This window comes from Physella acuta, unplaced genomic scaffold, assembly GCF_028476545.2.
Source record: "Physella acuta isolate Inbredline_101_S28 unplaced genomic scaffold, ASM2847654v3 ptg001497l, whole genome shotgun sequence".
Lineage (NCBI taxonomy): Eukaryota > Metazoa > Mollusca > Gastropoda > Physidae > Physella > Physella acuta.
The window spans coordinates 75,079-100,000 of record NW_026733012.1 but is presented as its reverse complement, the minus strand read 5'-3'; the positions used below and the strand labels follow the sequence as shown (position 1 = coordinate 100,000).

The 24,922-nt window shown below is 36.9% G+C and overlaps 2 protein-coding genes across 3 annotated transcripts in view; one reads left to right on the top strand and one right to left on the bottom strand.

Annotated features, from left to right (window-relative positions):
- LOC131928399 (uncharacterized) overlaps positions 1 to 13,763 on the bottom strand; it is a 19,843-nt gene extending 6,080 nt beyond the window's left edge. The window contains exons 1-8 of the mRNA XM_059284423.1: positions 13,729 to 13,763; positions 10,546 to 10,664; positions 4,567 to 4,719; positions 3,158 to 3,253; positions 2,775 to 2,840; positions 2,348 to 2,419; positions 861 to 902; positions 358 to 396 (exon numbers count right to left, since the gene is read on the bottom strand). Of these exons, the coding sequence (XP_059140406.1) occupies positions 358 to 396; positions 861 to 902; positions 2,348 to 2,419; positions 2,775 to 2,840; positions 3,158 to 3,253; positions 4,567 to 4,719; positions 10,546 to 10,622 (545 nt within the window). The 5' untranslated portion in view covers positions 10,623 to 10,664; positions 13,729 to 13,763. The remainder of the gene's footprint in view (positions 1 to 357; positions 397 to 860; positions 903 to 2,347; positions 2,420 to 2,774; positions 2,841 to 3,157; positions 3,254 to 4,566; positions 4,720 to 10,545; positions 10,665 to 13,728) is intronic.
- Positions 13,764 to 14,403: 640 nt separating this feature from the next.
- Positions 14,404 to 22,393, top strand: LOC131928398 (uncharacterized). 2 transcript variants are annotated; one of them, XM_059284419.1, is made up of 12 exons: positions 14,404 to 14,463; positions 15,119 to 15,226; positions 15,600 to 15,752; positions 16,456 to 16,551; positions 17,095 to 17,154; positions 17,436 to 17,471; positions 18,465 to 18,494; positions 18,866 to 18,946; positions 19,143 to 19,187; positions 19,780 to 19,821; positions 20,449 to 20,493; positions 21,144 to 22,393. In XM_059284419.1, the coding sequence occupies exons 2-12, from the start codon at positions 15,144 to 15,146 to the stop codon at positions 21,190 to 21,192; spliced, it is 720 nt and encodes a 239-aa protein (XP_059140402.1). In that variant the 5' UTR covers positions 14,404 to 14,463; positions 15,119 to 15,143; the 3' UTR covers positions 21,193 to 22,393. The 2 variants fall into 2 exon arrangements, with proteins under 2 accessions (XP_059140402.1, XP_059140403.1); XM_059284420.1 differs by lacking the exon at positions 15,600 to 15,752.
- Positions 22,394 to 24,922: the final 2,529 nt, after the last annotated feature.

The window sequence follows — 24,922 nt, the reverse complement described above, 5'->3', positions numbered from 1 at the left end:
TTTGGGGAAGCCACTATTAATGTGATGTCGTGTAGGCTAATATACAAAGAAAATAGGTGAGGGGGTGAAGAGATTGAGTTAGGGGGGTGGTAGGTACGCTACAGTAGTCGTGTGCGCTAATATACATAGAAAATAGGGTGTAGGGTGTCGTGGTATAGAAATAGTGAGGGAGGGGCGGAGAATGCGTCAGGGATCTTACAATCGTCTAGGTTGAAATGTAAACCATACAAACGTTGTAGGGAGCGTATGGGATATGCCGGGGGGGGGGGGGGGGGGAGGAGGAGATAAAGTTTTGAATATGTACCAGTAAATTATCGTCGAGATTTGAATTCCGGAAGTAGAAATTTTTTTACTCACCCGTAGCTGTTGTACTCATTGTCCTCAGAAGAGATCTGCCTAAATAGGAGGGGTAAGATTTAGTAGGTGGTGTAACAGAGGAATGCACGGGGACGTTTAAAATGGGTCTGTCGGCCATATGTTAAATCGGCCTTATTTCTGTCGGTCTTTCAGACGTCGGTCTTTTTTCCTGTTGGTCTAATTTCCTATCGGCCTTTTTATATGTCGACCTAATTTTCTGTCGGCGTTTTAGATGTCGGCATATTTTTTTGTCGACCTAATTTACTGTATTCCACAAAAAAAAATAATTTTTAAATGTGTTTTCTACAGATATTAGTGTGGCATGTATTTTTAAAATGTCTTTTTTACACTAATTAGTGTGATGTGTAATCCACAACAAATTATGTGATTGCATTTTTTTTTAAGTGTATTTCACAACAAATTATGTGATGTGTATTTTTAAAAATGTGTATTCCACAACAAATTATGAAATGTGTATTTTTAAAAATGTGTTTTCTACTTACTCGTAACTGCGACTCATAGGTGACGATACAGGAAAGAAGGTTCTGGGGAATGGTACAGCTAGTTAGGTGGTTAGGTGGTTATAAAGTGTGGGTGGTTAGGTGGTTATAAAGTGTGGGTGGTTAGGTGGTTATAAAGTGTGGGTGGTTAGGTGGTTATAACTTCTAGGTGTTTAGGTGGTAATAACTTCTAGGTGGTTAGGTGGTTATAAAGTGTAGGTGGTTAGGTGGTTATAACTTCTAGATGGTTAGGTGGTTATAAAGTGCAGGTGGGTAGGTGGTTATAACTTCTAGGTGGTTAGGTGGTAAAAACTTCTAGGTGGTTAGGTGGTTATAAAGTGTAGGTGGGTTAGTTGGTTATAAACTGTGGGTGGATAGGTGGGTATAACGTCTAGGTAGTAAGGTGGTTATAAAGTGTGGGTGGTTAGGTGGTTATAGCTTCTAGGTGGTTAGGTGGTAATAACTTCTAGGTGGTTAGGTGGTGATAAAGTGTGGGTGGATAAGTGGTTATAACTTCTAGGTGGTTAGGTGGTAATAACTTCTAGGTGGTTAGGTGGTTATAAAGTGCAGGTGGGTTAGGTGGTTATACAATGTGGGTGTTTATGAAGTTATCGCGTGTAGGGTGGTTATAATGTGGAGGTGGTTATGTATAAATAGAGTATAAGTGGTTAAGATTTGTGGTTAGTTATGTGGGGGGGGGATGGTGAGAAATGTTGGGGTGTTGAAAAAATATAGATTATTACCAATGTGGAGATGATGTAAAATGTGGAGATGGTGAATAGACATGGGACGTAAAATGTGTAGCTGATTCAATAAATGAGGTAGTAGAACATTTATAGGCGTGAGTAAATGAGGTAGTAGAACATATACATGCGTGAGTAAATGAGGTAGTAGAACATATATAGACGTGAGTAAATGAGGTAGTAGAACATATATAGACGTGAGAGGTAGTAGAACATATATAGACGTGAGTAAATGAGGTAGAAGAACATATAGTCGTGAGTAAATGAGGTAGTAGAACATATATAGGCGTGAATAAATGAGGTAGTAGAACATATATAGACGTGAGAGGTAGTAGAACATATATAGACGTGAGTAAATGAGGTAGAAGAACATATAGTCGTGAGTAAATGAGGTAGTAGAACATATATAGGCGTGAATAAATGAGGTAGTAGCACATATATAGACGTGTGAGGTAGTAGAACATATATAGGCGTTAGTAAATGAGGTAGTAGAACATATAGTCGTGAGTACATGAGGTAGTAGAACATATATAGACGTAAGTAAATGAGGTAGTAGAACATATATAGGCGTTAGTAAATGAGGTAGTAGAACATATAGTCGTGAGTACATGAGGTAGTAGAACATATATAGACGTGTGAAGTAGTAGAACATATATAGACGTGAGTAAATGAGGTAGTAGAACATATATAGACGTGAGTAAATGAGGTAGTAGAACACATATAGGTGTGAGTAAATGTAGAACTTACCCTGTGACCCTGGTCGTGCTTGTAAAAGGTGAGCCTTGCTGTAGCCTCTCAAAGTTAGTCGCCATGTTACACCTGAAAAGGTGAGCATATAGGCGTTATTTTAAAATATGAGCATAATGGTGTGTCAGTCCCATTCGAACCTTGTATGCATATAGGCGTTACTCTTAACCAAAAACAAATCTATTGATTGTATTGGCATCAAAAAATGTAACAAATGTTTTTTTTTTAAATCATAGGTCCGTATATATATATATATATATATATATATATATATATATATATATATATATATATATATATATATATATATATATATATATATATATATTTATTTATTTATTTATTTATTTATTTATATATATATATATATATATATATATATATATATATATATATATATATATATATATACTGTAGAGAACGTTACCTTTGTGTAGCAATACGCTGTATTTGTTGACAAAATCGCCTGTAGGATTCTCTTCTTGATTTGGTCCTGGAGAGTAGATCTCATGTGTCTATATAGTGTGTTATTTAAGCTTCATCTCCCTCCATCCCCACCCCCACCCCCTAAATGCGTCTCCCCCTCCCCCTCTTGCTGACAAGGTGCATCTCCCTTCCCCCCCCCCCCCCCCCCACCCTCACCTGAACACAAAACTATTTAACAAGTTCCAAACCACACTAATAAATATTCTAACACATTCTTTCAAAAAACTAAGAGCACTTTATGGTCATTAAATAATTGTTGGAAAAAGTCTCTTCATCAACCAAGCTTCAAGTTAAGATTATGGGGTAAATTATAGCCTTACGTACCTGCGAGTGACAAAGAAGCCAAAATCTACCCCAAAGAAGATGAGGGAAAACAAGACACTAGACAGGACTATGATGGAACTGAGCAGGTACCGCTCCCTGAGAAAATGAAAAAAAAAAGTAGAGTTCTCTTTTCGAACCTATCCAGAGGCGTAGCGAGGGGGGGGGGGACATATGTCCCCGGGCGTCGACCTTAGGGGGCGCCAAAATGGGTTGGAAAACAAATTGAAAGTTTGAGGGAGGGGGTGTAAATCAAGAGTTTGATGGGGGGGGGGGGGGTGGGGTGCAAATCGAAAGGTTGAGGGGGGGTGCAAATCGAAAGTTTGAGGAGAGGGGGGTAGCAAATCGAAAGTTTGTCCTCGGGCGCCGGGAAGGGTCGCTACGCCTCTGAACCTAACGGTCTTGTGGTCAAGTGAAATTCACTTGTTTCTGTGATCTCGACAAATGAAGGGATAGCGTGGTCAGCACTATGCCCGGCCACCTTCGCTTTCGCTTACGTGAGTTGGGTACCCATCAGGGATGGGTGGACTCGATGACGTCATACTGGGTTAGTAGGCTAGCATTCTATGTTTTAGACCATGCAGTTTCACTCCCAGAGTCAAAATAGCACACATATTTTAGTTCCATGACCGAGAAGGTAGCAGAGGCGTAGCGAGGGGGGGGGGCGGGGGGACGACATATGTCCCCGGGCGCCGACCTTAAGGGGGCGCCAAATGGGATGGAAAAACAAATTGAAAGTTTGAGGGGGGGGAGGGTGCAAATGAAAAGTTCGAGGGGGGTGCAAATCGAAAGTTTGACCCCGGGCGCCGGGAAGGGTCGCTACGCCTCTGGAAGGTGGATTTACCTTAACGGCCGCACATATTAATATAAAGGTGAGAAGGACGCTTCGCCTCTAAGACGAATGTTAAAGAGCAGAAATAAAATCCCTATCTCACTGCTCCAGCAATATTTTTTTTTATCTAGCTGAAACTTTAGCATATTTTAAAGACTAGATAGCTTTTGCGTCAAGATGGCCAATTATTTCTTATAACACGTACTTCTAAAGTAATAAAATAATCAACAGTAAAGTTACAAAAAAATGGACATTTAAATATAGATTCGCTTTAGTTAATTAAATGCAGTAATTTTATATTAGAAACTATGAACTATAAAAACTTTCTGTGCCCAAATTGGGCACACTAACAAAGGAGTTCTCTGTATTCTGTATGAGCCCACAAAAGTATAAAATCTGGAGTTCTAACAAATAAATATCTACATTTAAAGTAGGCCTACTAATGAACGAATGGCTCTATAAATTCATCTACTTATACTCATCAGTATAAATGTTAAGTACGGATAGCTGGAAATCTACATGAATTTATTAACGTATACTCATCAATACAAATTTAAAGAGTGGATAGATGGATACCTACATGTATCTATCCACATGACACACATAATCCATGCCGCTCCACGTCTTGTTGGGTAGGCACTGGCGGATTTGATCCCCGGACACATAGTGAAAGTTTCTTAGGCATTTAAAGGATACTGTCTTGTCATCGATCCTCGTCACTTCGTAGTTACCACTGGAAGGCATAGTATACAATAGAATATATATATATATATATATATATATATATATATATATATATATATATATATATATATATATATATATATATATATATGTGACGAGCGAACATTTATCCTGCCGACAACGCCAATTGTAACGAGCCAACAGTTACCATGCTCGCAACGCCACATGTAATGAGACCTAATTGCCTGTAGTGCCACGTGTTAACGAGTTTAACCACTCATTCTAGACAACATTGACCACAGTATAGATACTCAAGATGCAGGTTCGCTATTGATCCTTTATTACATGAATCAAGAAATGCTTCATAATAACACAATAAATCAACACAGGAATGCTTCTCAATAATAGTCTGAATCAACTGACCCCTAACAGTCCTTCACTAGGCTTTATATAACTGAATCCACATGTCTATAATCCTCCTTAACACAATACGGCTAACCCGTTCTATAACCGACTTGACATAGTCACACAGACTGACTGATCTAAGCGAGCGATGAAGATGGAAGAGAGCTCGCTGAAACGGGAAGAGAGAGCGAGTCCTGCCGTGCCCTCCTATTTATGCCTTGTATCCGTACTCGTCTCCGTACTTGTATTTCTCCGTAATCGATACTTGTACTCGATCTCCGACCACCAGTTGAGTAGTTCAAACGTACAGACCGTAAAATAACATCTGCGTCCTATCCATCAAAGCCGACAGGCCGTCTGAATACCGTTTCCCAAAATAGCACGCGCCGGCTTTGAGGTTGTTATCAGCCCGACCCAATAAGCCACCTGTTATCGGTTGCATCAGACCAACACTGTGTCTCGGCTTCTCGTTCGTTATCATTTGTAACTGGTAGTTAGGCCTACCCCAGTTACATCCACCCCTGCTTTTTTTGTGTGTTTTCAACCACAAACAACGCCTGGCAGGTGCACTCCTACAAAGTCAATCGCACAGTCGTAAAAAAAAATCTATTGTTCTACTCACTGTCCACGACGTTCCATTCGTATACGATTGACAGTTCTACCTATTTCACATATCAACTGTGTCTACATCATCTTCCTGAGACACAAAACAGTTCTAGAATTCACATCCACCCTTTCCATTTGGTGCCTTCACCAGTTCACTTCTATAGCTCTTTGAACAGTCTGTTTTCATACCAGCGCGACCATGAAAGAATTGATGGTTGCTGACAAAAAATTTCGTATTCCTTCTGTTCCTTAAACTTCTCCGCGGACCACTTATCTGATGGTCTACTGTCTCTCTGCTTCTGGAGGGACCGGGATCCTCATTGTTGCCGGTATCCTCCCCTTGCGTATCGCTGTTGTTCTGTTGATGGTGATATGGTTCCGGAATGGGTATGTGAATTTCCGTTATAACTTCCGGTTCCCTAATTGTCTTGGGTTTCTGTGTGTGTAACTGCTCTTCTTGCCTATTCCAATATTTCTTTAATTGAGCAATATTCGCCCACCGATCCGGTTTGGCGTGATCGATGGGTCTTATCTTAAAGGGGCCACCTGCTACTTTAGGCATCTCCACGACTTGCCATATCTCCTGTCCCCAGAGATCGTGGATTTTGTTTCTGCCTAACGGGTGGCTACGCAGTAATACCCTGTCATTCAGTTTGAGTGGCGGGTCCTTCGTCTGTATCGGCGGTTCCCTTCGCCGAGATTCATGTTCTAGTCTTTCCTGTACTACCCTGTACATTTCTCTAATTCTTCTCATATGTTCATTCACATATTCCAGTGCGGTGTATGAGCCAGTCATACTCTCCCTTTTTCCTAGGAACAAATCAAGAGGGAGTCGAGCCTCTCGTCCGAACAGCAACATGTATGGCGTAAAGCCGGTTGTGGCATGGGGTGTGCAGTTGTATAGATATACCAACTCTGGGAGAAAATCAGGCCAACGTTTTTTCTGTTCAGGTTCTAGCGTACGCAGCAAATCATGCATGCTGCGGTTGAACCGTTCACACTGTCCGTTTCCCTTCGGATTAAATGTGGTTGTTCTAGATTTGTTGATCCCGTAGTGGCTGCACAGTTGGTTAATTACTTCTGACTCGAAAGCCCTTCCTTGGTCAGAGTGTAATTGTCTTGGTATGCCATATTTGATGAACCAATGTTCTATTAATACCTTTGCCACTGTTTTGGCAGTCTGATCTCGTGTGGGCACCGCCACAGTCCATTTGGTGAATACATCAGTCATTACCAACACATGTTCCGTCCCATCCGATGATTGCTCCAACGACGTAAAGTCCATCGCCACAATCTCTAGTGGTTTTGTCGCTAGTAGGTGTCCTGATGGCTGTCTCATTTTGACAACTGGCATTTTCGCATGCTGACACCTCACACAAGCCTCACAATGGCGTTTGACCTCCATTTCCATATTGGGCCAGTAACACCTCCGTCGTAATATTTTGTGCGTCCTGTCCTGACCCTGGTGTCCTGCCCTGTCATGTGCCAACCTTAGCACTTCTCCTCGTAATTGTCCCGGCACCACCACCTGGTGTATTGTGCCATCAATTTGGTCATGAATTCTCCGCATGAGAACACCATCCTTTATACTGAGACGGTTCCACTGACTCAGTATTTTCTTTGTTTCTCGACCAAATTGTTCTCTTTCCCTTCTTCCTGGGAATTTTTGTTCCTGGACGTGTTTCAATAGCGGTTGTAAGCCACTATCCGTTCTCTGGGCATCTCTTATCTTTTGGTGATTAAGGCAATTAAAATCACTACTGTCCATATGTTCGGGTTCCGTGGATATGTGCTCCACCCCGGTCTGCCCGTTTTGCATCACTTGTACCCCATGAGGGATATCTGTTGACGTTCTGACCTCACATATTCCTGTCAGTGTTTCTTCCTCATCACCCGGTGTCTCGTAAGGATTCCTTGATAAAGCGTCCGCATTGCCATTGGACCGCCCCGGGCGATGTTTTCTCTCTAGGTCAACGAGTGCCAATTCTGCTGCCCATCGCTGTTCGATGGATCCCAGCCTTGCTGTAATTTGAAGTTCTTTTTCAATATCTGATAATTTTTCTTCAAGTCTTGTTTGAGACTCTTTCATTCCTTCTAGTTTGCCAACACTGTTCTGTTGTCTAATATTTTTATTTACTTCTTCCGATAACAGACACTTTAAAGATGAACATTTCTCCTGTGCTTTTGATTTGCATGAACTTTTCCTATCCAGTTTCCTGGTTAGACTTTGAATTCCTTTATTAAGTCTACCAATTTTCTTCTTATCATCATTTTTCTCTACCAACAAATTGTTCACTTGAAACTTTTCAACATTCAAGTTCATTTCACAGTTCATTTTTTCCATTAGTTGTGTTTTGCCTTTCTTTTTCTCCCTACTGTGTTTCTGTGTCATTTTGTTTACCAAGTCCTTACCTCGCCGCTCTGTAGCCTTGACCTGCCTTACAGAGGGCGATCGTTTCACCGGACAGTACCGTGCCATATGTCCGGGTTGTGAACAAGACAAACAAATTGGTCGACCGTCTGCCGTCCATTGGAGTGATGGCTTGGCAGGACGCGGCCGTCCAACCCGTCCCTGTTTTGTCCCGTTCTTTTCCTGATTCTCAGCTGTTGACCTGCTTTCCAACCTCTCCAAACGTTGGTCAACCTTCTCTAGGTGGGCCAACAGTTGAGCCATCATGGTCTCCATCGTGTCGGCCCCTGTGGGTGGGGATTGTCTCTGTTCAGGCACAGAGACTTTGTCCACCGAACAGTTCGATTGGTCCTCATCCTCGGACCTGCGGATCGCTGAGTTCCTGACCTGAAGGAAGGTCAACTGCTGGTCTCTGTGGACCTCCTCTTTCAACTCTCTCCTTAAGATCGGGGTTGCTAGCCCCTCGATGAAATGGTCCCTCAGTAGGCGTACATCAATGTCCGGTGATTTGCCCTTTACCAAATCAAAGGCCCTGTTCATCCTGTGTGAGTACTCCATCACACTCTCCGCCATTCTCTGCTTTAAGCCCACGAATCCCGATAGCAGTTGCACTCCCGACCGTCTCTCCCCAAAGGTCTCCATAATCAGATCCAGCACCTTATCTGGATCTGATTGGACGGTCCTATCGTGGCACTTAACCTCTGCCCTAACCGTTTCACCTATACTGCCCATCAGCAGTCTTAATCTTTCCTCTGGTGACATATGTCTCGAGGCCCAGGCCGCTTTGACCTCTTCACTGAACCTGTTGGTTAAAGTTGGGTCTCCGTCCCCGTAAAATTTGTTAATATGGGACTCTCTGGGTAGGACCACTATATGGGTCTGCTTCTCGTCCAGAGTAGACATTTTCTTCCTTAAGTACTAAAAAAAAGAGAGTTCTTTCTTACCGTGTGTGTATGAAAAATTTTTCCTCGTTCCTCAATTTTCACAGTTCCTGAATGTCCGAATTCACACACACACTAAACACAGTTATGCACAAGGTTGACTATAGGTGCCTTAAACGGCAAGTCTAGTTGAATTCATCCTGATCGCAGCGCCAATTGTGACGAGCGAACATTTATCCTGCCGACAACGCCAATTGTAACGAGCCAACAGTTACCATGCTCGCAACGCCACATGTAATGAGACCTAATTGCCTGTAGTGCCACGTGTTAACGAGTTTAACCACTCATTCTAGACAACATTGACCACAGTATAGATACTCAAGATGCAGGTTCGCTATTGATCCTTTATTACATGAATCAAGAAATGCTTCATAATAACACAATAAATCAACAGGAATGCTTCTCAATAATAGTCTGAATCAACTGACCCCTAACAGTCCTTCACTAGGCTTTATATAACTGAATCCACATGTCTATAATCCTCCTTAACACAATACGGCTAACCCGTTCTATAACCGACTTGACATAGTCACACAGACTGACTGATCTAAGCGAGCGATGAAGATGGAAGAGAGCTCGCTGAAACGGGAAGAGAGAGCGAGTCCTGCCGTGCCCTCCTATTTATGCCTTGTATCCGTACTCGTCTCCGTACTTGTATTTCTCCGTAATCGATACTTGTACTCGATCTCCGACCACCAGTTGAGTAGTTCAAACGTACAGACCGTAAAATAACATCTGCGTCCTATCCATCAAAGCCGACAGGCCGTCTGAATACCGTTTCCCAAAATAGCACGCGCCGGCTTTGAGGTTGTTATCAGCCCGACCCAATAAGCCACCTGTTATCGGTTGCATCAGACCAACACTGTGTCTCGGCTTCTCGTTCGTTATCATTTGTAACTGGTAGTTAGGCCTACCCCAGTTACATATATATATATATATATATATATATATGTTCATATATATATATATATATATATATATATATATATATATATATATATATATATATATATATATATATATATATATATATATATATATATATATATATATATATATATATATATAGATATATATATACATACACATGCTATACAACATTTAAAGCTAATGCTATAGATATATATATATATATACATACACAGGCTATAAAACATTTAAAGCTAATATATATATATATATATATATATATATATATATATATATATATATATATATATATATATATATATATATATATCCCTCCTCCCCCTCTGTCTATCTCTCCCATCCCAGTGTAATCAAGTAGAACAGAGCCAACTTACTAATTGCTGTGGATGATAATCTGCTAAAAATAAACACTATGAACTCCTCTCCCTCCCTCTCCATCTCTTCCCCTTCTCAACATCTCCCTCTCTCTCCCTCCTTCCCCCTCCCTCTGTTCACTCCCTCTCCCTCTATCTACCTTCCTCCCCCTCCTCCACCCCACCTCACTCTCTCCCCAGTATGATCAAGTAGAACGGGGCCTACTTACTACTTGCTGAAGGTGATAATCTGTGGACAAAACACCATGAGCTCCTCTCCTGTAGTCGCATTACAGTACACAGCCATTTCAAGCTGCTGGCGCTGGACACAAGGTTCACACTCGCTATCCTAAACAGTAATTAGTGCATGGGTCTAATTAAAGTAATTTAACAACCATTGTCTGCATTGATTTCTTAAATCACTCCTACAATGCCTACAGACACAGAGTGGTCTAGCGGAAGAGAGCTGGACTACTAACCCGTAAGTCTCGAGTTCGAATCCGGGTTCAAGTCAGGGATAGCAAAGGCGTCTGGGCATAGTGCTGTCCACACTATCTCTTCATATGCCGACACATCGGCCCTATATTGCTTCCCAAGAACCAGACAACTCGATTTCTTTTTCCAGATTTATATACACCGTTGTATTCAAAATGAACCAAGGCATCATGTCGAAAAATTTCAAGACAATATTGTTATATCTCATCAGTATTACACAACAATTTAATTTCACCAAGTCCTTCAATATAGAAGTAACTAGAATACCCGTCATCCGTTGGATAACTGTGGGTTTCGGGGGTCATCCATCAAAAAACATCACGTCTGTCACTCAGAGGCATAGCGACCCTTCCCGGCGCCCGGGGACAAAGTTTTCGATTTGAACCCCCCCCCCCCCTCAAACTTTTGATGTGCACCCCCCCCCCACTCAAACTTTCGATTTGAACCCCCCTCAACCTATCAATTTATTTTTCCAAACCATTTTGGCGCCCCAACATATGCCCCCCCCCCCTTCCCCCTCCCCACCCCCCGCCTCCCCTTCCCCCCCCCCCACCCCTCGCCTCCCCTCCCCACCCCCCGCCTCCCCTCCCCTACCGTCCCCCCCCCCCTCCTCGGTACGCTACTGCAGTGTCACTTATCGTCACAAAAAACAGACCCCACATTCAAATATATGTTTTTTATCTTTTAAAAACACCGAAAACACCGATTTCGGACTATCCCTTTATAAACTGACGTCACAGGTGACCTACTCAACTCTACTTCACCTGCCCAGTGTCCTGCCAAGTCTCAGACAACATGTTTTTATCGTTTAAAAAACAATTCCAGCCGAGCATGTATCTGACCACACTATCCTTTCATATGCTTAGGACAAAGAAACAGATGAACTCTACTTCACCTGCCCTGTATCTTGCCAAGTTCAGATAGGCAACGTTATCATTCACATCTAAAAAAAAAAATTGAAAAAAAAAATTTCATTGACATATTGGTCTAGAACCCGTGCCTCCTGCATGAGAGCTGACTACGCTACCATTTTAGCTATTTACTCGTGACGTCACAAGTGAATTTTTATACTATACTTTGTGTCTCCTTATGCAACTTGATTTACGCGTATAGATTCTAGATCTAGATCTAAAAATAAGTCTAGTAGTACTAACTTTCAAATTAAATTTTATCTTAAATAAGCCAAACAAAGATTTATATAAAATAATTAAGGCCTGAAATAGATTCTAGATGTAGAATTTACATTGAATCTAGTGACCTACATCTAGGTTAGATCTAGATCTAGGCTAGATTCATAAATTTCCTTCGATAGCTGATCTTTAGATCTAGATCTAGAGAAATTTATCGTAAAACTAAATGAAAAAGACAGTTGAAAATTGATATAAGTGTTGGAACGTAATAAATACAGCAAACGGACGTATTGTTTAAGTTATAGCCGGCAGAAAATTAGCTTTGTAACGCGTGAAACTTTTGAATGGGCCACAAAGTCTATGATGGGGTCCGCCATTTTTATTGTACCAAAAATGTAAACACATCAAGGGACGTCACTATCCCCACAAAGTTTATTCAAAGTATTAACATTTTTAAAAAAATACGGTTAATTTAACTATGAATAAATCAATAAATTAATTAACGTCTTTAAATAAATTTGTGATTAACAGTCTGTCTGCATTAAAAAATTATTCTCTACCTACATACTATTTTACAGCTCTCCAGATAGAGCCGAACATATCAGGATACTTGATCAGGCAAACAAACAAACAAACAAAAAAACAAATAAATATTCAAACATGTAAACAAACTTGACTTTTAGTAGTATATAGATATGCATAAGGGAGACAAAACTTTAAAGTCTTGTTGTGAACATTTTTGAAAAATGAAGTTAAAACGGTCTGGTTCTATGGAGGCGAAATAGGTTAAATATAGTTAGTATATATATATATATATATATATATATATATATATATATATATATATATATATATATATATATATATATATATATATATATATATATATATGTTTGTGTGTGTGTTAGTGTGTGTTGGTGTGTCTAAGTGTGTGTGTGTGTGTGTGTTTGTGTGTGTAAGTGTGTGTGTGTGTGTAAGTGTGTGTGTGTGTGTGTGTGTGTGTGTGTGTGTGTGTGTGTGTGTGTGTGTGTGTGTGTGTGTGTGTGTGATTATTAAAGATCAGGTTTAGGGTCTGGATTATGGTCAAGTTTTCGAGTAATGGTCTCGGTTATATGGTCAAGGATATGTTTAGGAATAAAATTAAGGCTAGGGGTAGAGCCGTAGTCACTATAAGAAAAATTCGAATTTGTAACATGTCATCTTTGCCATAAGGCAGCAACATTCATAGCCCTGCCTCTTGTTTAACAAAGCACAGTTTTAATGCCCATGTGGCCTATTATAGTGTGCAGCTATTAAGAGTACAAGGCTACATATTATACAAGCCTAATGTTTGCGATTAAAGAGTGCTATCACATGGATCATTGGCAAGCCCTCATCGTACAGAGCTGACGGTTCTTAACATTTCTGGAAGTACCGAACCCCACCAGTTTCAGATGCGCATTCCCCCTGAACTCTTCTTAATAATTCTATAATCTCATAAGTTTGTTGTGTTGTGTGTCTAGACCTCCTCCGAACCCCTGAGACTGACTCACCGAACCCATGGGGTTCGGTTGAACCCAGGTTAAGTATAGAGCACAGCCTAAATCGGTGGTGGGTGCAATGTGTGTGATATGGGTTGCGGGCTTTGATTTCTTTACCACAAGTTATTTTTTTTTTCTTTTTAATTATACCTTTACATTATAAATACTCCAAAAATAAAACGTTAAATGGGCTCGAAAAGGAAGCTTTTGATACAGTTTCAATGTGTATATGGTATTAATTTTACTAGCAATTTAGTAAAGTACTTACCTCGTTTTAGCAGACGGTTGATTTGTCTATTGATATGCCCCGGAAATGAAAGTACAATGACGTAAACAGTTTGAAAAAGAAACAAACTTGAAAAATATTATTACATATAAACAAATTTGCGCACGAACATTGGTGCGCAGTAGGCTTAGTTAGATATTCTATTTCTTCTCTGTAGGTTCTAGATTATCTAGATCTATATCTATTTTCCATAAATGTTTTTTTTTCTAAACTGATATATTGTGAGTATTATTCTGAAAATCTACATTGGTGCACACATTACTTATTCAATTTACTTTAAATTTTGAGTGTTGGAAATCTAAATTGAAACACCTGATGTATCATCCACTTTCTTGTTTTTAAGGGCTTTAAACATTGGTGTTGGGTTGCCGAGTTTAACACAACCTGACCCATTAGTTTGGTACACTGAAATTATCTATTTTCCTTATTTTAATTCAGGCAACCTCTGATCATTTTGTTTTATCTGGAAATCTATATGAAATAAATTAAATACATTTATAAATTATAAATACGATTTTAAGTACATTTTTGTAACATAATGTCTAGATTCTACGAATGTGAAAAAACTTTTAAGTTTTAAGCGATCTATAAAATTCATCTAGATCTAGATCTAGCAAGCGACATTTTAATGTAGGCCTACAAAAATAAAAAATCTGGACACTTATTCTAGATAGCAGACAACAGCATTTTCAAATTTTGTAGATTCTAAATGTCATGGTAATGAAATTATTTTGCTTTTCCTGTTTCATTTATTATTTGAATTAAAAACATTATAGAATCTAGATCTAATCTAGATCTAGATTTATGGGTTTAGATATGGGTAATCCCTTAGTTTAGCGTCGGTTATTATTCCGGAATCGTATGTATCTAAAAAACTAGATCTACGGAACTACGATTATTCCCACGTCTGATCAAAACTAAACAAAACAAGGCTTGTTGACTAGATTTTTAGATCTAGAATAGATCTAGATCTAGTCTAGATCTAGATTTAGATTTAGATCTAGATCTAGAAATCTAGATCTAGACTTCTAGATTTAGATCTAGTGTGTATCACATGTAGAGTGAGAAACACAACATTAGGGTACTTAGATCTAGAATCTAGATCTAGAATCTAGATCTAGTACTTAAGATTAAGAACCAAGATTTATTGTTTTTTATTTAGTGTTGTTGTCTGCATTACTATACAGTATACTATACTACTAGATTCTAGACTATAGTCATACTTTTACATTTTAATTTTACTACAACAAAGTTATGAATAATTATTTTTAATTATTTAAAAATGGAAAATATTGCAGCCTAATTGAGAATTTTATTTTTGTTTGATGGTGTGATTAATTTGAATTGCATTGTTTATTGTATCAATGTTTAGGTGAGCCATTAGATTGAGCAAAAAAATGTCTCTAACATTATCCCAGTGTGAACAACTTTTTACACCTCCTGCGCCAGCAACTGTGAGTTGTGAGGAATTTTCGTTTGGGTAAGAAAGTTTGATGACAATATTTTACCAGCGCTCCCATGGATGATTGATAGCTGTATATTTTTAGTGCATGTTAACATTTGTCAGACATTTTTGTTACATTTCAAATGTTTTAAAATTATTCTTTTGATAAAATAAATAACTCGTATGTCAGTGTGTCAGATATTCTCTAATTCACTTAACTGTATAGATCTAGTGATAATAAATAATATGCTAATTCATACACAATCTGGTCTACGTGATTATTTATATCTATTAAAAAATTATTTGAGGTTTAACTTTTTAAAAAGTCTGCTTTGCCCATAATTGTATGGATTTAAGAAGCTATTTCTTGCTTATTAAAATATAATTTTTATAATTTTATGTAATTTAGTGGCAAGTTTCATGCTCATTATGTCAATGATACAACTGTCAAGTTTCACTGTGTTTACAACCACTATTATGTAAGTGGTGACCGCTTCAGCCATTGTATAAATGGAACCTGGACCAACCCAGAAGGTGTAATATGTGAGGTGCTGTTTTACATGTAAGTTGAACCTAGTGAATGTCAAAAGTCGTTGCTTTAATGTATTTTATTTTTCTGTCTATTTATTTTGGTGTTTTATTTTTGCCTATAACCTTTGTTAAATTTTTATAATAGTGTCCTTTTTGAAGGACTTTAATGTTTTTATTTATCTTTAAACCAAACAATTATTTGAAAACTTAACTTTTGACTAAAAGTAATACATGCTTGATAAATGTTTGCTTCTATAGTCCTATAACTTTTTTTTTTAATTTGATGATTTTAGGCCTACAGTCTTGTTAACTTAATGTGTTCAGTAAGCCAATGTTAGATACATATGTAAAGGATATACCTAAAGAAACATGGCAGTAGTGAATAAATACTACACATGTAAACTGAAATAAAATAACTGTTTAAAGCTATAAAACTAAATGCAGTACATACCTGTGTTGATATATAGATGACAAAAATAGGTTATATTTTTACTACTTCCTCCAAGGGGAGGGTAGTGGATGTAGTCAGCTTGAAAGAAACATTAGTAATGGTCAACAGACTATTACTTTAATATAGCTTCAAGTAAAACTTGACTGATTTAATACTAACACACACACATTTAATTTTTAATGCTTTACTAGAATTCAACTTGCTGTATGACACCATCATTTTATTTTACTTGTTCTTTATTCTTCAAGCTGTCCTGAACTATCATATTTTGTGTTTGTTCTAGGTCAAAGAAAAGACTTGCTCCACTGATAACCATTTGTACTCTGATACCATCATTACTGATGCTGTTTGTAGATTTTGTTGCATTCCGTTTCCGAAAGTAAGACATTGTATTTCTCTTTCATTGTATCTTTTTTTAAACTATTCCCTAAATGTATAGATAAACTAATATAATAAACTAATATAATTTTGCATTTTCCAAAATAGTTATTTGTAATTAAGTTTCCATTCTAGTTAAGTAAAAAGTGACAAACATATCAGAACATACCTGGTCAATTCAAATTCTGAACCATTAAGACAATGTGTTTTTTGTACCAGATAAACTGATGAATAACAAGACATTGTAGTGTATTGATATCTTTTTTAAAAACAAAATAGTCTCATTATTGATTTCAATCAAGGGTTTGGAATTGTTTTTTAGAGATATATACAATTTATTACTAGTGTGACTAAACAGCAATTTTATTTTGACTAAATATAATGTTAAACAATTTAAATAATTGCTACCTGCTTTCTAAGAAGTTGAAGTGGTCTATTTAATGAGTTGGAATGCATATTAATAAGAAAACTTTACTCAATAATTAGTGCAACCTCAGTGCTCCTAAAGGTCAATTCACTGAAAACAGCCTGTATTATTTTTCAGAGAAAAGATGCGAGCTGAACAAAAAAGACTTCATATTGCACCCAATAGTGACTTAGATATGTAGGAAAATTTAGTTATCTCATACTTTAATTATTTTAATTACTACTTTATTATTACTAAGCATGCTTACATAAGAATCTTTCTTTAGAAAGCATTACTTCAGTTGTAGATAAATTTTTATAATGACATTACTTAAAAGACTACTAAGTGATTTTAAAATTGAAGTTTGTAAGCAATTTACTATTTTAACTTATTGTAATGTTTAGTTGATGACTAGTCTTTGCGTCTAGATTATAATATCCTACATACCTTTCTTTTCTTTTGCATATAAACACTTGCAGTGATTTGAACCACTTGACAAAGAAAAGACAGCGTTTGTAAGTTTCTTTTTTTTAAATTTATAAACTAGTTGTAGCATTTGTTCTTTGATGCTTTTGAACCTCTATTAAAACTGGCTGATAGCTCTCATGACTTAAAATTTTAATGAACAATACAGTCAGAGAATTAAGTTGTTCTTTTTTTAATTGAAAACATTCACAAATATTAAAATAGTCTTTCCATTTTCTTCCAGTTCATCCATACCAAGTGTTGTATTTTCATTTTGTTTTTCATAGTAGATTAATTTGAAGTTAACTTGTTAGTTCTAGCCCAACCTCTCCCCTTCTTTCGTCAATTTTTGCTGATCTGTCAAACTTAAAATTTTATGTTCAGAAAACTTTTTCCCCACTTCTTAAAGCATTAATACTTTATTTATTAGTGTTTTATTTATGTTCCAAGAATGTTTAATGTAAAATAATAGAGTTCAGATGCAAAACTGAATTAATAAGATGGAAGTCTTTTAGGACTGTTTTAGCATCACTGTCTATATGCTCTAACTGCACCACCAGCCAATATCTGGTTTGTAGGTCTGCATACTGTTAGACTAGTGAATCTCTGATGCAGACATGCAGTGATAAATGTATACATTTTTTGTAATTGTCATATCAGAGTGGATTTCCTCCAACGCAAATAAGCATTATGTGTTAATATGTTAAGGGGCATATGGTACATTAGTTCAGATTTCAGCCTGCTTCCATAGGCTTTGTCCATCCAAGAACAATCTGCAAGGCAGTAATTGTTTGTTTTAGTTCTCTCTCCCAAAAGTTATTGAATCAGATTGAACTGGGATCTTAGATATAATATATGTATATATATGTATATATATATATGTATATATATATATATATATATATATATATATATATATATATATATATATATATATATATATATATATATATATATATATATATATATATATATATATATATATATATGTACATACATACTTATATTCATTGATATGAATAATAATACAATTTTTATTACAGACCTTCACTGCGCCTTAAAAGTACATTTGAGTGAGTATTGTTTTATAAAGCTTATTATTGAATTGGGGACGGAGTGGCCTAGTCTTAGAGAGCTAGACTTTTAACCTGTAAGTCTCGAGTTCAAATCCAGGTTCAAGTCAGTAGACTGTCCCTGAGTCCACCCAGCTCTGATGAGTACCTAACTCACATTAGAGAAAGTAAAGGCAGCTGGGCATAGTGCTGACCACACTATCCCTTCATACGCCAAGGGCACAGAAGCAGGTGATCTCTACTTTACTTGCCGCATAGTTCGTCAGGTTCAAAAGGGGAACTTTATTATTGACATCTTGCGTGTTTTTTAAAAAAAAAAATCTTAAATGTTACCTCATTTTATTACTGAATTTTGTAAATTTATAAACCAGGACTCTTGATCCACATCACATAAGGCCAGATTTCTCCCGCACAAGTTCTGCATCTGACTTGGCAGCAGTACCTAACCACCCGTAAGTGTTACTGTTACCTTAACACATAACTTATAACTAACTTTCCACCTTATTAATTGTTCAAAAGCTTATCACTATTGAAAATTTTCAAAAAGGTAATGCATGTTAGTTAGACATCTTATTATAACTTTTTCATTCCCTCAACATAAGTAACTTTCTTTTAATAAATTTACTATTTTTTCATCTGATTTAAAAGTTACGAAGACATTATGTCTACATCAAGCGGTAAAACACCATCAAGGTAATTAATTTTTTTTTCACACATTTTGTATTATTAATTACAATACAGATAAAGACCAATGTTTTCGGTAGGCCCTATACTTTAACACAATTACAGCAAAAAAAATTAGACTTTTGTTACATATATGAGGGTTAGGCTTCTAAGTCAGGGGTCTCCAATCTTTTTAGTCCGAGGGCCGCATTAGCAATCAAATTTCAGTTCGAGGGCCAGCTTCTTTCCGGCATGTCTTTGATTTTTCTGGGCAAAGTTCCTCAGCCATCACCAACAAACGTTTTTTCCATGGACAAAAAGATGTCCGCGGGCCGGATCAGAGGATATTGCGGGCCGCAGTTTGGAGACCCCTGATCTAAGTGATACAAGGATAAATGTCAATTTTTACTGTTAGTGTGCATAATTCCTTACCAAGATTTTGTTTCTTATCAACATTTTATATAGGCCTACACTATTTAACTGTGAGATTTTATTGGAGATTGGTTTAAGTGGTGGGAAGAACATGAATGTTTTTAATTAAACAGTTGTTGTAATCATAGGAATAAGTATAGGAGAATTTCAATGTAGAAAAATATTAACAAATTATATCATTTGTTCTCAGTATTTACCCTGCTGCTCCACCAATCCGTAGTAAGTCATCCAGGTAAGATATTCTCTATAATCAAACTAATATTTACAACAGCATGCCTTCTTTTTTGTTTTTAATTGTAATGTTTGGGAGAGATTCCCTCCAACACAATCAAATATTATGTGACAACTTGATATGTGCTATGTAGGCAGTTGACTTTGGTTCTAGCCTGCTTTTCTTTTTTAATTTGTTTCCATAATCTTTGTCCACCCAAGAACAAACTACAAGGCAGCAGTTGGTTGATTTTTCAAGTTTTCTCTCCTAAATAGGTTGCTGTCCTTAGCTAACGAGCCTCATCTACCCAGGGGGCTCAAACTCAGGACTTTTGGTTTAGCAACCATGATCTTTATTTACCTGACCAACAACATTCCCTAAATTATGAAATAGTTTTCTTCAAGAGTAACAACCAATCAGGGTTAAGACCAGGTCCTTTTCAAAACGATATATTGAGCGCAGACACACAATTTTCTTTTCATCATGCTGTATACTTTTATTTAACCTTTTTTTTATATTGGTCTGTTAGGTCATACTACAATTTTAATTTGTAACAATTCTTTAATCTGCTTTTAAATTATTTTAAAATATGTCACTGTGTTTAACCAGTTTCTGATTTTATTATTATTATTTTTTTATTATTTTTAGAGTTGATTCCATCTTACCGCTTAAAATCAAAGGAATGGATAAAAAGTAAGTTGCTTTAAAAAACATTCTCTATTAGTATACTAGCCTACTACTGTTCTTTATTTAATGATGATTTATGCAGACCGTTAAGGAGTCCAAGTAATGTTTTAAAACTGAGATCAATTTTCCCTTTTTGCACAAAATTATCTTTAATAAGTGTCACAGGCTTTTCTCCTACCTATTTCATGGCACACACTCAAAACAAAAATCAACCCTTGTTCCTGTAATTTCCATAATTTTATTGGTTCATAAGAACATTGTCTTCACTCCCAGACATCGCCATGTTGTTCCCGCGCTATCTACCTCTCGCTTTCTTTCCTTTCGCACATGCGCACACCCATCCTATATTTTATATTTTATCTCGCCTTTTTAAGACACACACTCGCAACATACATTCATATACATTTGACTGTTACAATAATCAAACAAAATAGATCATTGTGTAAAATCAAACTTAAAAGCCAGAACATCAGCTTACTTGGACTGTCACATTTCTTTTACCTGGTATAGTCAGATGGTAAAAATGCAGTTTTAACCATTATCAAACAGCATTGTTCTGTTCTGTCTTAGATATTATTATAAAAGGCTGCTTACTGTCACCCTATTGAAATCATAGTTTTGAATTATTTCTATTTTTTTTATATTTGTAAAAACAGGCGAGCCCTATCTGCCCTTCCGGAATCAGAAAGCAGTTATAGACATTGAAAAACTGAGATGAACATACATAAGTAGGCTGATAACCTTTCACTGTAAGTTTGGACCAAATAGTCAAAATAAAAAATAAGATTGTCTCAAAACTAGAATGGAGAAGTTATTAATTTGTAATATTTCAACCAATTACTAAGAAGCTGGGGATTTGTATGGCCCATTGGCTTTTACTTTTTAGCACAGTACTGTGTCAAGATCAGATTATTTTAAAAAGAAAACAACTAGAGAGGCCTTATGTACTTGTTATTAGTAAAATTTCAGAACCAGCCTGTTGTAAGTTTAGTTTATGTTATATTTATCTTTTACAATCAGCTAAAGGAGATCAATTATTTTAGACTTCCTTCTATCTACCAAAAATGGAAATTTTAGCTATTATTTTATTTTACCATTATTGTAGGCCTATTTTGTTTTTATTGGTAATTTTTTTATTGTAAACTTGTGGATATGTAAATTGATATAATTTGTTTTCTTTATTTTTCTATGTAGCTGGGGGATTTTGTTTTGTTAATTGTGTCCTGTTATTCAGGTCTAAGATTTTAAATTGATTTAATGTATAGATTGTAGACTACACATGCAATTTGGTATAGCAAAATGTTAAGAAAATAGTTTTCATTGTAACTTACTTTTCAAGTGTTCTTATTTGCTATTTTTCCTATTAAAGTTTTAGCTTTTTATTTTTCATGTAAATAGTTATGCTTGTGAATTACTAAGTTAAGGTTTAGCTTTTTATCTTTCTTCATGTAAATAGTTAACCTTTTGAATTACTAAGTTAAGGTTTAGATTTTTATCTTTCTTCATGTAAATAGTTAACCTTTTGAATTACTAAGTTAAGGTTTAGCTATTTATCTTTCTTCATGTAAATAGTTAACCCTTTGAATTACTAAGTTAACTAAGTTAATGAAATTGATATTATTTATGCTGTTATGAGTAACTGTAATTTAAAGGTTGTGTGTTGGTTTGGATACTTGAACCTTTTTTAATTGAATTTGAATACATTTTTTTTTTATTTTGTCCAATTCGTTGTTAGTGCACAATGTTGAAGTTGATACAATTAAATGAATAAGCAAACTCAGTAGATTTTTTATTGACTTTATGATTACAAGTATGGCATATTTCTTGTACAAAGGGCAGTTTGGGTTAAAATAGGCCTACTCATTTTGTTAAGTCTGTTGGTGAACCCTTCTAATGGAACTTTATGTAGGCCTATTTATGTTGGGTTTTTTTTTTAAATTATTACTTGTGACCTTTTTAATTAATTTTGTACCTTACAATCGTTCTTGCTCTAAGAGCAAGGTAAAGTTTTGGGTAGGTGTATTTGTCAAATGCAAATACGTTTTTTTTTAAGGAATACGTCCGTTTTTTGTTATCGATGTGTATTTTTTCTGTGTGTAGTTGAATTGTACCTCCATGTTCTATTGCCGCTAGCACAGCATATGTTCCTTACAACCTGATCCCCGAGCAACGTTTTCGGTGACAATACCCAACCATAACACCTTCCCCGCTGTGACGTCATCACACAATGACCGGAAGCTGTAGTGCTATAAAACTTGCGTCCACCAGCCGTGGTCCCACTGGCGCTCAAGGTGTTGCTTTTGTTGGGGGCAGAGAATGGACATGCTAACTGAGTTGTTCGTGGCGGGGCAGGCGGTGAATGGACGGGGAAACGGATCACGGCTGGCCGCTTGTCAAGTGATAATTGATAGCGTTCAACTTCCTTCTACTATTTTAACGGTCAAATGATTGTGATTTCACCCCCCCCCCCTTTCCTTCCCCTAGCCACAGGTAATTGGCATCCTTTACCTGTCACTGTTGTGGTAGAAGTGTGACTTCTTTTTAAGGCGTGGGGGGGGGGGGTACCTTTATAATGACAACAGCTAATTAGCTAATTGAAATGTAAAGACTGGCGGAAATAATGGGAGTTCATTCTTGTGCATGGTGTTAAATTTTGTCAAATACACCACTACTTGAATCTCTACTCGCAAACACGTTTAGACCGAGCTATATTTTACTATACAATGCTACATTTCTACCGTCCAACAACTAAAATGAAATCAAAATGTAAGAAGATTGAAAAATTGGAATAAAAGCCTTAAGTAAAAGAACAACTGTATGCCTGCTATAAGCTTGATTTTCCCCTTCTCAATTAGTAATAAATAATTAAATGTCATTTTAAAAGTTTTACCTTCATTGAACAAAACGACAGCATCGTTTAAATAGATAAGAATTTATAGATAATATATGTTACAAAAAATGTGATATATGTACCACATTTATTAAACATTAAAATGTAATGGATTTATAGAAAATGACAGCCTTAAGGCCATAACACTGCACTGAAGTTATTATTTGCAAGAAAAACTTGCTGGTAATACGTATTATCATTAGAAAGTTCTACTAGCGGTTGTATAACTTCACAATAAAATATCTAATATTCAGAACCACAACTTTCTGATAAAGTACAACGTATTAGCAGTATGGTTCCTTTCAAACCGCGTTTGCTCGTATACTATTGACTAGTTTTTGCTGAACACTTTACTGTTTTTACCTTACATCATTTATTGTGAGTCACAGACGGACGATTGTGTTGGAAGCGCCAATAACTTATAGTCCTATTTTTCATTCCGTGGGCCATTAAAGTCTTTATCCCAGACAGCAGTTAAAGAGGGCGCTCGGGTTTATTGTTTTGTTGTGATGGGGGAAGAGGCATTTTGATATTTTAGAACGAGGCTGGTGGGAAGTAAAGGCGGCTGGGTACAATACAACCCCCTTGAATTTTGTAGCCATGGTAACAACCCATCCCCTTTACCGTATGGACTGGGGGGTCTTTAAAACGAATTCTACTCATCGCCCCCGTTGCTGACCCCCGTAATGCCCTGAATGACCTTGAACACCGGACCCACCGTCTTGACCTCATGTGTGGCAAGCGGCGACTCCGCGCCAATAAAACACTTTCGAGAAAGATTTAGTAGCGGTCATACCTCTCCCCCCAGCCGGGATAATCTTAGCTTTATCGTTGGGTTTTCTTTACTGCTTTACCGGCATAAATTCCGTTCGTCGTTAATGTGTATCCTCGCCTACAAAATGGAGGCAGTTGTAGTTTGATTCGTAGGTTTTACTTTCCTGACATTATGGCAGCTTCAAGGCTAGCTGTATTTTTCTGATTAAATTTAAAATAAACTTGATGAACAGTTTTTATTCACTAATTCTTTTTCTTCGTTCTTAATTATAACATTGAAAGGTATTTCCTCCAAAGCAAATATTAATTACGCCTCACGCATCATGAGCCGTATCGCTCGTTGACTCCTACTTCAGTCTGTTTTTCTATCTTGAGGTGCTTCCATAGTATTTGCCCATCCAAGACAGCAGTTTGAATATGGAGTTTTTTCTCCTCGATGGGTTGTTGACGTTATCCTTTGCATTACTCCCATTCGCTATTTACCACCATACATGTTTGAGAATAACGACGTTAGCAAAATCTTTCAAGGACTGTGCGATGTTGGATTATTAACAACATGGTTGTTTAGTCGCTTGCATGACTTAAACTCCATATTTTCCATGGAACAAGTTAAAAAAAAAAAAAAACTACGGTAACAAAACATATTTTAGACCGCCTGATATTAGATCAGCTGCGTGTTAGGTTAGTCGCTTGTACGACTCAAACTAGCTATTTACCATGTAACACGTTTAAAAATGACGAGAAGAAAATGTTCATGGACAGTAAAAATTT

Bases quoted from the DNA above. Each gene is read 5' to 3' on its own strand.
- LOC131928398 (XM_059284419.1), top strand. From the start codon at position 15,144: ATGTCTCTAACATTATCCCAGTGTGAACAACTTTTTACACCTCCTGCG. The intron at 18,495-18,865 runs GTGAGTATTGTT...TTTATAAACCAG, and splicing joins CGCCTTAAAAGTACATTTGA to GACTCTTGATCCACATCACA. The intron at 20,494-21,143 runs GTAAGTTGCTTT...TTGTAAAAACAG, and splicing joins ATCAAAGGAATGGATAAAAA to GCGAGCCCTATCTGCCCTTC.